At 40.3% G+C, this 12,950-nt stretch overlaps 1 protein-coding gene across 3 annotated transcripts in view; it reads right to left on the reverse strand.

Annotated features, from left to right (window-relative positions):
- The window catches only part of KIF13A (kinesin family member 13A), a 199,813-nt gene that overhangs the window by 72,364 nt on the left and 114,499 nt on the right, over nucleotides 1-12,950 (reverse strand). For all 3 annotated transcript variants that reach the window (XM_010848801.1, XM_010848800.1, XM_010848799.1), the window contains exons 4-8: nucleotides 9,007-9,099; nucleotides 7,804-7,984; nucleotides 5,129-5,216; nucleotides 3,066-3,200; nucleotides 2,053-2,165 (exon numbers count right to left, since the gene is read on the reverse strand). In XM_010848801.1, coding sequence (XP_010847103.1) covers nucleotides 2,053-2,165; nucleotides 3,066-3,200; nucleotides 5,129-5,216; nucleotides 7,804-7,984; nucleotides 9,007-9,099 — 610 coding nt within the window. The remainder of the gene's footprint in view (nucleotides 1-2,052; nucleotides 2,166-3,065; nucleotides 3,201-5,128; nucleotides 5,217-7,803; nucleotides 7,985-9,006; nucleotides 9,100-12,950) is intronic.

Raw genomic sequence — 12,950 nt, forward strand, 5'->3', positions numbered from 1 at the left:
AGCGCCAGTAAACAAACCTCCAGGCGGGGTGACAATCTTTTCTTTGGTGCCTGCTTCCTCACACCCCCATCTCTGTTTCTCCATCCTGGTGCTTGCTCTCATTTCTTTATTTTTTTCTGTATTTTTAAAACTTTTAATTTTATATTGGAGTATAGCCGATGAACAATGCTGTGAGAGTTTCAGGTGGAGAGCAAAGGGACTCAGCCACACCTACACCCGTATCCATTCTTCCCTAAGCTCCCCTCCCATCCAGGCTGGCACAGAACACTGAGCAGAGTTCCCTGTCTTGCACCTTTTTTAGAATGCAGAGCTGTATGCCGGTCTGGGCTCCTACAATGCTTTGTCATGCAGCAGAGCAAAATCCTTTGTTATCAGAGCAAGAGACAGAATGACTGGGAGTTGGCCCCCTCAAGCAGCGGCCTGTGCAGTGAGCACAGCTACGTCCATTTGATAGAGGGAGTGATATTTCACCACTACTTTTGCAAACTTCTGTGAGATTATAATGTGTTAGTGCCATTTTGCAATGCAAGCTGCACAAAGATGTTCCTGAATCTATTACCTCTTGTCGCCTTCTGTCCTAAACAAAACCTCAAGTTATTTCTTTTTCATTAATTTTTTTCTTGGAGTATAGCTGCTTTACAATGTCGTGCCAGTATCTGCTGTACGGCAAAGTGAATCAGCTATACGGTATACATATAAACCCCAACTTATTATGTCTCAAAAGAAACATACAAGTACAAACCATGTTTCTTTCTTCTGAACCTGAAATAATGATTATGCTGTTTACACAAGCTATAAAAATAATAGCTAGAGCCATTAATATTTCTTCAGTGCATACTATGTGTCAGGCTTGTTCTAAGCACATTCCGGGCATTTAATCCCCAACAACTCAATGAAGCAGATACTGTTATTGTCCTCATTATACAGATGAGAAAAATGAAGCACACAGAGGTACATTCACTCACCCAGGATACATATGTGTCTAGTAAGTGGAGGAGAGGCAGGAATGAACCCAGGCAGTCCTGCTCAAGTACACACCCCTAAAAGGGCAAACTCCACTCCCTCTCATGCTGGGGAAGACAGACGTCTCTGGCTTATCAGGGGCATCCTTGGGTAGCACGTCCCAAAGAACCAGTCCACTTTCCAATGCAGGGGACGTGGGTTCGATCCCTGGCCAGGGGAACTAAGATGCTACATGCTACAACTAAGACCAATGCAAACAAATAAATAATTAAAAAAAAATAAAAAGCAAATCCTTCATCTGCGCCTTTGCTGTATCTTCCAGGTGGAAAACCTTCACCTCCTTGTCCACTGGGCCAGCTCCTACACACCTTGTACCCCTCCGCTCTCCTTCAGCCTTCACCACATCCCTGGGCACGCTACAGGCACTCAAGCCAACGAATGAGATTTCAGGATGGCAGTTACTCTATAACTGTTACTTTTGGGGGGAAGTTATTGTTTTTGTTGTTTAGTTGCTAAGTCGTGTCCAACTCTTTTGGAATCCCACGGACTGTAGCCCACCAGGTTCCTCTGTCCATGGGATTTCCCAGGCAAGAATACTGGAGTGGGTTGCCATTTCCTTCTTCAGGGGATTTTCCCAATCCAGGGATTGAACCTGCATCTCCTGCATTGGCAGGTGGATTCTTTTACCACTGAGCCACCAAGAGAAGACAAGTATTAGCCTTATGAAGGGATTTGAAGTAGATTTTCTCTTTAGAATAAGCTCCTAGAGTTAGATCTAAGATATGATTTGATTTATAAAACTGTGACTTGCATTGACCTAAGAGAAATTACATTATACAATGATATTCTGAGCGTTTGTATGGACAATGTTGGAGCCCGGCTGCCTCGTCCTGTTTCACTTAAATAAACCTCATGCATCTCAACAGAGGCAGGCTGATGTTTTTCTTTAACCCAGTTCAGTAAAGCTACACACTCTGAATCACCTGTGATCAGAGCCATCTGACCCCTGATAAGGGGACCAGTTGCCCAGACACACAGGAAGCTGGTGGGACGTTGGGGTTTACCGTGGGAATCACACAGGCCCCTTACTTGTTAATGTTGCTGCCTTCTTTCAGGCGCTCTCCTGCAGCTCCAGTTTTAGACACTCTCTCGCTGCCCGCCAGGTCCACCAAGCTCACCTTGCTCACCTTCTCCCCTGAGTTCTAGTTGTGGGAGACGAGAGAGAAACAACAGACACACGTGAGTGCAGAAACCACACAGACACCTGCGTAGATGTCAGCACCACCACTGAAGCCATCTTGCTTTAAGGAGGCAAACTTGAGAAGATCTTAAATGGTAAGAAGAGTTCTTTGGACTAGCAGCTTTAGGGTAAAAATTAAAGTTGGTGTGGCAGCCTGGGATTCTGTTCTGTAGCTGGATAGCAAGTGCATTGGCCTTTTCAGAATATATTCAGAAAGCTTTTATGCGTCTATGAGTACATTCCAAGACGTGAGGATTCCTGCACATTCAGGTCAAATATCTCACTTTTTTTTTTAAAGGCTATCTTTAGGCTGAATGTCGTGGTTTCCTCTTTCATATTCTTTAATGACTGTGAGGTAAACCCAGCTGTTTCTAGGGGAATTTCACTATGGAAAGATACATATTAAAGTGGTATGGTGAAAGCATCATGTCTTTAGAGAGTTTATACAAGGATTCCAGATTTTTAACCTTATATATAAAGTTGTTGCTTTGTTTAGTCGCTGAGTCTGATCCTTTTGCAACCCCATGGACTACAGCCCACCAGGCTCCTCTGTCCATGGGATTTCCCAGGCAAGAATACTCGAGTGGGTTGCCATTTCTTTCTCCAGGACCTCCTCGACCCAGGGATCGAACCCACATCTCCTGCATTGGCAGGTGGGTTCCTTACCAAAGAGCCATCAGGGAAGCCCTACATATATAAAGTAAGACCTAACAAATTACATGATGTAAGCAGAGTAGCTGCTCTAGTAACCAGAAGAGCTGGCTTAACGTTCTTGGGAACCGAATCCAGCCACGGAGCAGTTCACCCAGGCAGATACTGTGAGTCCCTTCACCGTCACCCAAAGTTCTACCCGATGGCTCACCCCAGACTGCAGGTCGTACAGCGTCTGCGTGATGACGATGTTGAACACTGCATGGGAGCGGCTGCTTTCTTCATTCATGTTGGTCGCAGCTACCGTCCGAGACTTGTTTCCCTCAGACATCAGTGACTCAATGTCCTAGAGGCAGGCACAAGAAAAATATTATGAGCGAAAAGCCCCTCAGAACAGCGTCCTGCCCACCCGTGGATGTACTCATCATGATGCATTCCATCACGACCCTTGCATGTAAACCTCCCACCTCTCTTCCACAGAGCCCAGCTCAAACTCCCACTCCCTCAGCGCTTTCTAGTGGATGAAATGTTTCACCCATTCCTTCCAAACCGCAACTGTCTTCTTCTCTGTTGAGTACCTATTTTTCCCTCTGCAAGTTCCTAAGGAGAAAAGAGCTAACATTTACTGTGCTCAGATACTCAATAGCAATGATGACTTTATTTTATTCTGACTCTCTCGCACAGCTCTCTCCTGTATGATTAGTAACCTCCCTTCTCCAACAAGGGGCTTCCCTGGTGGTTCAGATGGTAAAGAATCTGCCTGCAATGCAGGAGTCTTGGGTTCAGTCCCTGGGTTGGGAAGATCCCTTAGAGAAGGGAATGGCAACCCACTCCAGTATTCTTGCCTGGAGAATCTCATGATCAGAGGAGGCTGGCGGGCTACAGTCCATGGGGCTGCAAACAGCTGGACATGACTGCATGACTAACATTTTCACTCAGTGAATTTCCAATGCCATGGCTCTCCCGGGACAGGGAATTTTCCTTATTCAACTCTATACAACTTGCTTGAGAACACCCAGAACCTAGGACTCTTAAACAATGTTTGACGAATGTTACAAAAGAAGTATTTACCTGATTATACACACAGGACACTGAAGTTCATGGAAGTCAAATAACTCTTCCCACATCTAATAAGAGGCGGTTGTTTGCTTTTTGGTTGCTAAGTCATGCCTGACTCTTTTGCGATCCTATGGACTGTAGCCCACCAGGCTCCTCAGTCCATACGATTTCCCAGGTAAGAATACTGGAGTGGGTTGCCATTTCCTTCTCCAGGGGATCTTCCTGACCCAGGGATGGAACCCACATCTTCTGCTTGGCAGGCGAATCCTTTACCACTGAGCCACTTGGAGAGCCCAATAAGTGGCAGAACTGGATACAAATCACGGATGTTCCAGCTCTTACTAATAAGTGACAGGAGGAAACGGTCACTGCCCCCGGTGACGCTGAGCCAGGCACCTAAGCAAAGGGCTGACTTCGCACTTTCCCGCCAGAGGCGTCTTTGTTGATTTCTGGATCTCACTGATGACGGAGTGATAACTGCCCTTTATTTCTGATTTAAGCAGTACTAAAACTATCTACATTTAAACGGCTGAAGAGAGTTACCTCGTAGATTAATTTTAGTTCTACTGAGTCTGAAGTGATGTAGGGACAAATAACACAGAGATGGCGCTTCTAAGTAGATGGATGTGTTTACTCATTTATTTATCGGCATTCTTTGGTAACAGATAGTGCTTTCTTTTATGGGATTCCCAAAGCAATGACAATAAAAATACAGACAAAATATCAAGCCAGTATGTGAGAAAGCACAGAAGTCAAGAAGTAGGAAAAAGAAACAGATCAGTCAACAGAGGGAGATCAATTCAGAAAAACAGAAGAATCAGAAGAGTGAAAAGTAATGCAAACTACGATTGGAGACACTGTCAAAGAGAAAGGGTTGAAATAACTACCAAATAGTGTTTACATCTGTCCAGAAGGACATCACTGGCAACCTCACGGAGAAGAGTTTCAATAGAGTGTTATTCATGAAAATATTCAGCAACCTCAGGATGCTGGGCCTCCTGACAACGCTGCAAACCCTTCAAAACCAAGCGGCTTGAAGAGACTGTGATTAAAAGCCTTTATTTTCTGTTTGGGGTGGTTGATACTGGGTTTCTGAGACCATGAATTGTAATAATATGCTATAAAGCATTCACATAAAAATATATTGAACATGATCTATACACTTCAATTTACTGTCAGCATTTAATGTCTTTTTTTTTTTTTAATGACACTTACCTCAAAACTAGTGACAGCCAGTTGGGATAAACCATCTACATATGGTCCCAAAACTTTATGCTCTCGAACTTTAAGAGACTGTCTACTCCTTCAAGAGAAAGGAAAAAGGAATGAATGAATCATACCCAACCTGGAGCTTTTCTCTCTAAAAAAAAGTACTTGCAAAAGTACTCAGAAATTAAGATTGCAATTTCAAAAGAATTTTTCTTTTAATGATCAAAAACTATTCTAAAAGCTACTTTACTTGGATTAGCAAAACAGCATGCCTTATGAGGAGTGTCTTTTATACTCTGATTTCTATCTAAAGTAACATACTATTTTAAAAATTCTCTCTCTACTCCCAAACTAAACAACCAGCACACAGAATACTAGGTTAGGCTAACTTGTTTTAGTAGATGAACTTTAATTGCACATGGAATGGGGATAGGGGAGCGAAGCAAAGAACAAACGGAAATGAATTTAACCTTCAGGCTGTTTTATAAGTAAGCATATTCTCAATAAGTAATGTCTCACAGTTTTAAGCAAGAATTGAACAATATTAAAATGTTTTACTTTTAAGTTACCCTTTCATATTAGGAGCATTGATTTATGCTGATCTGTGCTGACCATTTTAATCAAAAAATGATGTTACAGGATAGCAGTTGTTTGTAGTTACTGATATTTATCCTATATTGAGAACTGGCTCTGCTGGTCAAGATTTAGGACTCTTGAATTTTTAAATGGCAAACCTGGTTTGGGACCCACTTGAAGAGCTTATCAATAGACAACTGAGATGAAAAGTAAGACTATATAATATATTTTATGGCCATATTGCATTATGTCACATATTTCATGGCATCAGACACTGATCACTTTTTCAAATCAAGAGTCAATGCCTAGCGTCACTCAAGTGTGGAAAGAAGAAACTAACAATGAGCACATCCCTAAATCTAGACCTTGCTCCCTAAAAATTTCTCAATCTTAATCTCACAACTCCATAAAGCAGGTTTTACTAACTTTATTTTAAGCTTGAAGAATGCAATATGACAATGAGCAATTCTGTTGTACTCAAAACAAGGGCAGACCAAGTGCACAATTTCAAGAGAGCCGCCTAGCTGCCCATGCCTCCAGAACCTGGCTCACTCTGTTTGCATAATCAGAGATTATCGCTATTCGTGGGCAAGAAAAAGTAAATCAAGCACAATATTAAGTCCTTCTGATGGTGTCTAACATTTGGGATTCTTGTACACCACTAGGGGGAGTGTAAATTGGTACAACTATTTTGGGGAACAGTTTTGCAAAACCAAGGCTGAAGGTTCCACAGCTTGTGACCCACAATTCCACTCCTGGATGCATTCCCTAGAAACTCCTGCATTTGCACACCAGGAGGAATGTACAGGAATGCTCAGAGAAGGACAGTCGTGGTAAAAAATGGAAACCGCAGGAACAAAAGGAGATAGAATAAATAAATGATGGTATCTCATACAATGGAATATCAAAGAGAAGTAAAAATTAATGAATTACTACTTCATACATCAGAACAAACAAATCATTGAGGGGGAAAGTAGCAAGTCATCAAAGGACACATGTATTATGAAGCCATGTACAGGTAAAAACTGTGCAAAATTATGCATAGACTCTTAAAGAGAAGGAAGATAATGAGCAACATAAAAACATTCCATTTATTAAGCCAAATGGTGAGCAGAACAGTCATTGATTTTTATTATTCTTTATATCTTACATGTATTATAAATGTTCTTTCATATGCACTACACAGTTATTAGCTAAAAGTAAAAACATTTCTGATGACTGGGTCACTTCCTTGCCATCCATAGTTTTTATCTTATACCTCTGATTATACCCCTGATTATACAGCTGCTGAATGCATTTTTAAAATACTTTTAATAACATGAGAAAGTATTTACCATATTATATAAAAAATTCAGGCTACTGAATTGTATTCAGAGAAGAACCTCAACACACACACTACATACCTACTCCATAGATCTGAGACACCAAAATGTATCATAAAGTGTTAACAGCAGTTATTTTTGAGTGATGGGATTATAGGCCATTTTTATTTCTTCTTACACTTTACCTACTTTCTAAATTTTTATATATGTTATTCTTAAATCAATAAAGATTTTAATTAAAAGGTAAATGGCCCTTTCCTGCCTCTATGAATCAAACTCACCTAGCTTTTAAAAAATACAGATGCCTGGGTTTCCTCCTGGGTCTACTGAATCATCAGCCCTAAGGGAGGGGCTCAGGCCAGTGTTGCATTAAAAAGCCTCCGAGTGATTCCAATGTACATTCCCAGAAGAGAATGGCTTGTCTAGGCCAGGTCGCTCAAAACCTTCGACCGCTTTACCTCCAATTAGAGCAGATGGAAAGACCACTGTGTCATTCTTAACTCAACAAATAAATATGACTAAACCATAGTGGCAAAAATACCAAAACAGTAACAACAGTCGTCTAAATGGCATAGGTAAGCAACTTTATACATGAGTGTAGGATAAACTATGAATCCTGGGTATACCAACAGGCTTTAAGAAGCTGATGATCTCTCAGTAAACGAACTGAAATGGGAGTGGTGACCAAGGGCTTCAAACACATAAACTCACTTGCAACTTTAACTTCAGGATCATTTAGAACTACTACCCCCGTTACAAGGTTCATGTCAACCACTAACTTACCCTTTGGGGTCTAACAGGTCCCGGACTTTCTCATTATAAATTTCCATATAGGATACTTCCACTTTAAAGGTCTGTGACTCATTCTGCTCCAGAGAGATCCTTTGAAATAAAGCACAGCAGAGCCTTGGGATGAGGCCTCGCTGCTCAGCATTGCCCATCATGGAGAAGGATTTTCCTGAGCCTGAAGAAAGGTGAGCAGAAAGAGAGGAGGATGGAAGAGGAGGCGACGTGTCACACTTCAAACATACAAGTGTGTCCAAACATTGGCCAAGGTCACACAGCAGAAGCAGACAGACAATCTGGCCCCCAGAGCCAGGCCCTCGGACACCAGAGTTACTATTCTTTCTATTACGCTCCTGACCACCAGTGTGACTTTTACTGTGAGAACCGGAGGGTACCTCCTTTACAGATAGATGCATACTAATGGAAGCACTACCAATACATAATCTTTAAAAGTCTATATAGTAAAAAGGAACTACAGTATAGTAGAGGGAACTCTGTTTGAGATTATGTAACAGCCTAAACATGTATAACAATCATTTGGCTGGACACCTGAAACTAACACTGTTAATCAACTATACTCCAACATATGACACAAAGTTTTTAAAAAGTGCGTAAATAGTCAACTATACATCAAGTAACATTAACATATTTGACCCACAAAATATTTCACACTTTTGAAAGTGCTTTGCTATATATTCTCCTTGATGTCCCATGACATGACAATACACAGTATTGTTATCATTTAATTAACTTATTCCAACTTTATAGTTGAAATAATGGGTGGCTCACAGTGTTAATTTCTGAACTACTAGTCTAGTTTTGTTTAATAACCTATCATCACTTCTATATCCTGGTGAAGTCCTCCGTATAGGATGATAGATACTAAGAGTTTTTCTACAGTTTCTCACTATAACATTTGTACTAAGAAACTGGTAATTATTTTCCTAGCTCAAATACAGGTTAAAACTATAATTTAGGAAAATGACACTTAATAGTTTGAAACTAGCATGCTCACTAACACTTAAATTACTTCATTCCACAACTGTTGAACCTTCAAAAAGATTACTTTTGATCATTTAATTCAGCTAAACCTGTGAAGTCAGAAGCATTTTTCTACAGCTTCCCAAAGTGTTTTCTATTTCTATGTTTTAAGAAATGCACATTTAATATCACTGACTATAAAGAAAAGCAGCTACTTACCTGTCTGTCCATATGCAAAAATGCAAGCATTATACCCCTGAAAGGCTTTTTCAAGAATTCCTTCCCCAAGGCACTTGAAAACCACTTCTTGACCTAAAAAAACAAAAATAAAAAGACTGATTTTTCTTGACATATTTGTGTTAGTAACTGAGCCCCCGTCACTAATAACATGCTCTCAATCCAAAAAAGATGTTGAGTGTATTGCATACCTACTATGTGCAGGGCTGTGGATTGAGAGCATAATGAATGCAATTTTATTATTTATTCTTCTACACCATAACCCAGTACCTGGGACAATTTATCATTCTACCCGCTGCTTCCCTCTAAGACATTTCTCTTAAGTTTCCTATCCATTGTCTGTGGGTCATATGGAAGCATCATTTGAATTTGGTTTAGTTCCTTTTCCTGAGTTAGTATGAAAGTGTCATTCAATATAAACTGCCTTGTCTCCCCACCTGGATTCTGAGCTTCTGATGAGCAGGAACCATGTCGCCCACATCTCGGTATGTGTGTGCCCCTCTGCACCTAGAGTGGTGCTAAGTACATGCCACGTGCTGAGAAACCGTTCATCGCTGGTAGAGGGGGTGTGCTGAGCACAGATAACCCACATGTGTTCCCATGGGGGTTAGGGAACAAGTTCTCATCTGTGAGTCTTTCTACAGCTAACTGCGACTCCTAGGGGTGTTCTGTCATGGACTATTTATGTCACGTAGTGCCCAGGTAAAGAGTAAAGGTGTGAAAATCTTTTTAAAACATTTAATGAGGCATTTACCGCCTTTTAAAATTGATGTCTTTCTAACATGCAATCCCCACCATCAAGAGAATTAAAGTGATTTTCTCCTTCCTCTATGCAGAAATTACTGGTTGAAGTACCTCTTTCCTCTACTGGAGCCCCTGACTGATGTCAGTCCATAATCTGTTTATCTCTGTAATCCTAGTGCCTAGTATGAAATGCTTAATAAATGTTTGTCCAGAGAATTAGTCAGTTTAATCTTTTTATCCAAATGACAATTCCTTTTACATTTGGAAATAATGCAATATAACATAAGCTCTTGAGTGTATGTTTTTCTTTCATGCATCTGATTTTAGCAGTCTCATTGTGTTATGACATATCACAGCTGCAGAATGGGACTCAAATTAAAAGTGTAAACATGAAACAATATTTTCAATCATCAGGCTGGCAAAAAAAAAAAAAAACACGCAACACATGACAATATCCAATATAGCTGAACTGAAGAAATAGGTATTTTCATAAACTGTTGATGGGAGAATGAATGAATGCAGCCATTCTAAGGAAAACCTCACAGTACCAAGGAAAAGGAATATGTCCTCGCTCTCTGGCCCACTATGGGGCATCTGCCCTAGAGACCCAATCCCCAAGAGACCCCAGTAAAAGGATGTTCACACAGCATTATTTATAATACTGAAAGTTGGAATCAAGTTAAACACCAATTAGTAAGGGAGTAGTAGATGCATAAAATGTATTTTATATGATGGAATATTTAAATACACCATCTTAAAAAAACAAGCAAAACAAATCTATGTGTTTAAGCAATGCTATGGCACCCCACTCCAGTACTCTTGCCTGGAAAATCCCATGGACAGAGGAGCCTGGTGGGCTGCAGTCCATGGGGTTGCAAAGAGTCGGACACGACTGAAGTGACTTAAAAGCAGCAGCAGCAGCAGCAGCAGAATTCAAAAACATTGTTGAGTTTTTTAAAAAGTTGTGTTCAGACTGTACATATAATGTAAAAATTTATGTCCAATAGAATGTATATGTGTTCTCTATGTGTGCTAAAGTTAAAGAAAAAATTGGATCAGAAGAAAATATACCAAATTTATATAAACTTATTTCTCAACTTCTGACTTCTACCAAAGAGGCATTTAAAACATGTTGGTAGAATATGTGGATTTTTTTTTTTTTTTAGAAGCCTATAACTGTAAGGGGCTTCCTAAAAATAAGGGTTAGGAAGACTACCCGAAGACTATGTGTCTGTGCACATACACAAATACATGGAGAAGAATAAAGGACTGTCAAAATTCTTATCCACTAAAGACACATTTCCAAAACTGCCTTTATGTTATAGTTAAGTTTAAGAGTCTTGTGCTCATTAAGAAAATATCTGGAAACTGGAGCCTATTATACAGAGTGAAGTAAGTCAGAAAGAAAAACACCAGTACAGTATATTAATGCATATATATGGAATTTAGAAAGATGGTAATGATGATCCTATATGCGAGACAGCAAAAGAGACACAGATATAAAGAACAGGCTTTTGGACTCTGGGAGGGTGGGATGATTTGAGAGAATAGCATTGAAACATGTATATTACCATATGTGAAATAGATCACCAGTCCAAGTTTGACGCATGAAACGGCACTCAAAGCCGGTGCACTGGAACAATGCTGAGGGATGGGATGGGAGGGAGGTAGGAGGGGGGTTCAGGATGGGGGACACATGTATACCCATGGCTGTTCATGTCAATGTATGCCAAAAACCACTACAATATTGTAACATAATTAGCCTCCAATTAAAATAATTTTTTAAAAAGGAAAATATCTTACCCACCCTGTTGCCAATCTTTCATATCCATTGATTTTTTTTTCTCATATATTTCCTCAAAGGACTTTCCCTATTCCACGTGTATTCCCAAGGCCCATGCCAAAACAGGCTTAAATCTGGACCTGAGCCCTGTAGTGCAGAATTACATACACCCCTGTTGCGTAGGGGAACGAAACACAGCTTCTGCTCAGGCCTGTGCGACCTGATGGTGGTTCCTAGCCAGGACCCAAGTGCCATCGAAAGCCTTCAAAAAGCACCGCTTTCTTGGCACAAACAGATGAATGGAGCAATCTCATTTGATCTTCCACACTGGTTAACCAGCCCCCAGGAAGGGAGTGGGGTGAGGGTGGGGACAAGATACTTTAAGACTTGGCTGGATCAAACATCCTGACCATAATTCATGATTTTGACTCATATTTAGTAACTTGAAAAAAAAAAAAGCAAGAACTTGACTCAACGAAAAGGACTTAACTGCAGAGAAGCACTGTGGTCAAAGAGCTTTTACTCTGGTTTCACGGAGTTTGAAGTCATTAACTTATCAAGGATTTATATCTGTTCTTTTATCAGGGAGTGAGATGGAATACTTTCTGGTTTCTGCTCTGATGCTGAGTAGGCTGGAATTATGAGGGATTATTTTCTCAATGTTTTTTTTTCAAGGCCAGGTCACGAGGTTTCATTTACCTTGGTAGGAAAGGCCTTTTTAAACCAAAGATCATTAACAGAAAGAAAGAAAAAAAAACCCACTCAAGAATGAATGCTATATACAGAGCTATATGAAATAGGTTTATGATGAATCAATTGATAACAACTCAGGGTATGTAAACTCAAGTTGCAGTAAAAATAACAAATGATAAAAGAATGTTCCAGGTAAAAATACAAGAATAAATTTCAGCTTGACCTATTTCTAAATTATTGCAAATATTAAACAGTATATGAATTAACCTATTTAACCTGTATTATTGTTGCTATTTAGTTGCTAAGTTGTCTGACTGTCAGCCAGGCTCCTCTGTCCATGGGATTTCACAGGCAAGAATACTGGAGTGGGTTGCCATTTTCTTCTCCAGGGGGAAGAGGTCTTCCCCACCAAGGGATTGAATTCGTCTCCTGCTTAGCAGGTGGATTCTTTACCACTGAGCCACCAGGGAAACCCACTAAACCTACATACCTTTATTATTTATGTTAAGAAAAATTAATCTTTTTGTCAACTGCTCTGTTTGCAGTACAATTTACATATTCTATCTATATCGCTGAATCTGTGCAATACCCAGATGAGGTAGGTACGGACCGTGATCAATAAGGAGATAAGGGGGCCACTAAGAAAGTGTAAGTCATTTGCCCAAGACATGGCCACCAGAGAGAGGCAGACCTGGGTCTATGGGTG

The sequence above is a fragment of the Bison bison genome, unplaced genomic scaffold (genome assembly GCF_000754665.1).
Source record: "Bison bison bison isolate TAMUID 2011002044 unplaced genomic scaffold, Bison_UMD1.0 scf7180017864274, whole genome shotgun sequence".
Lineage (NCBI taxonomy): Eukaryota > Metazoa > Chordata > Mammalia > Artiodactyla > Bovidae > Bison > Bison bison.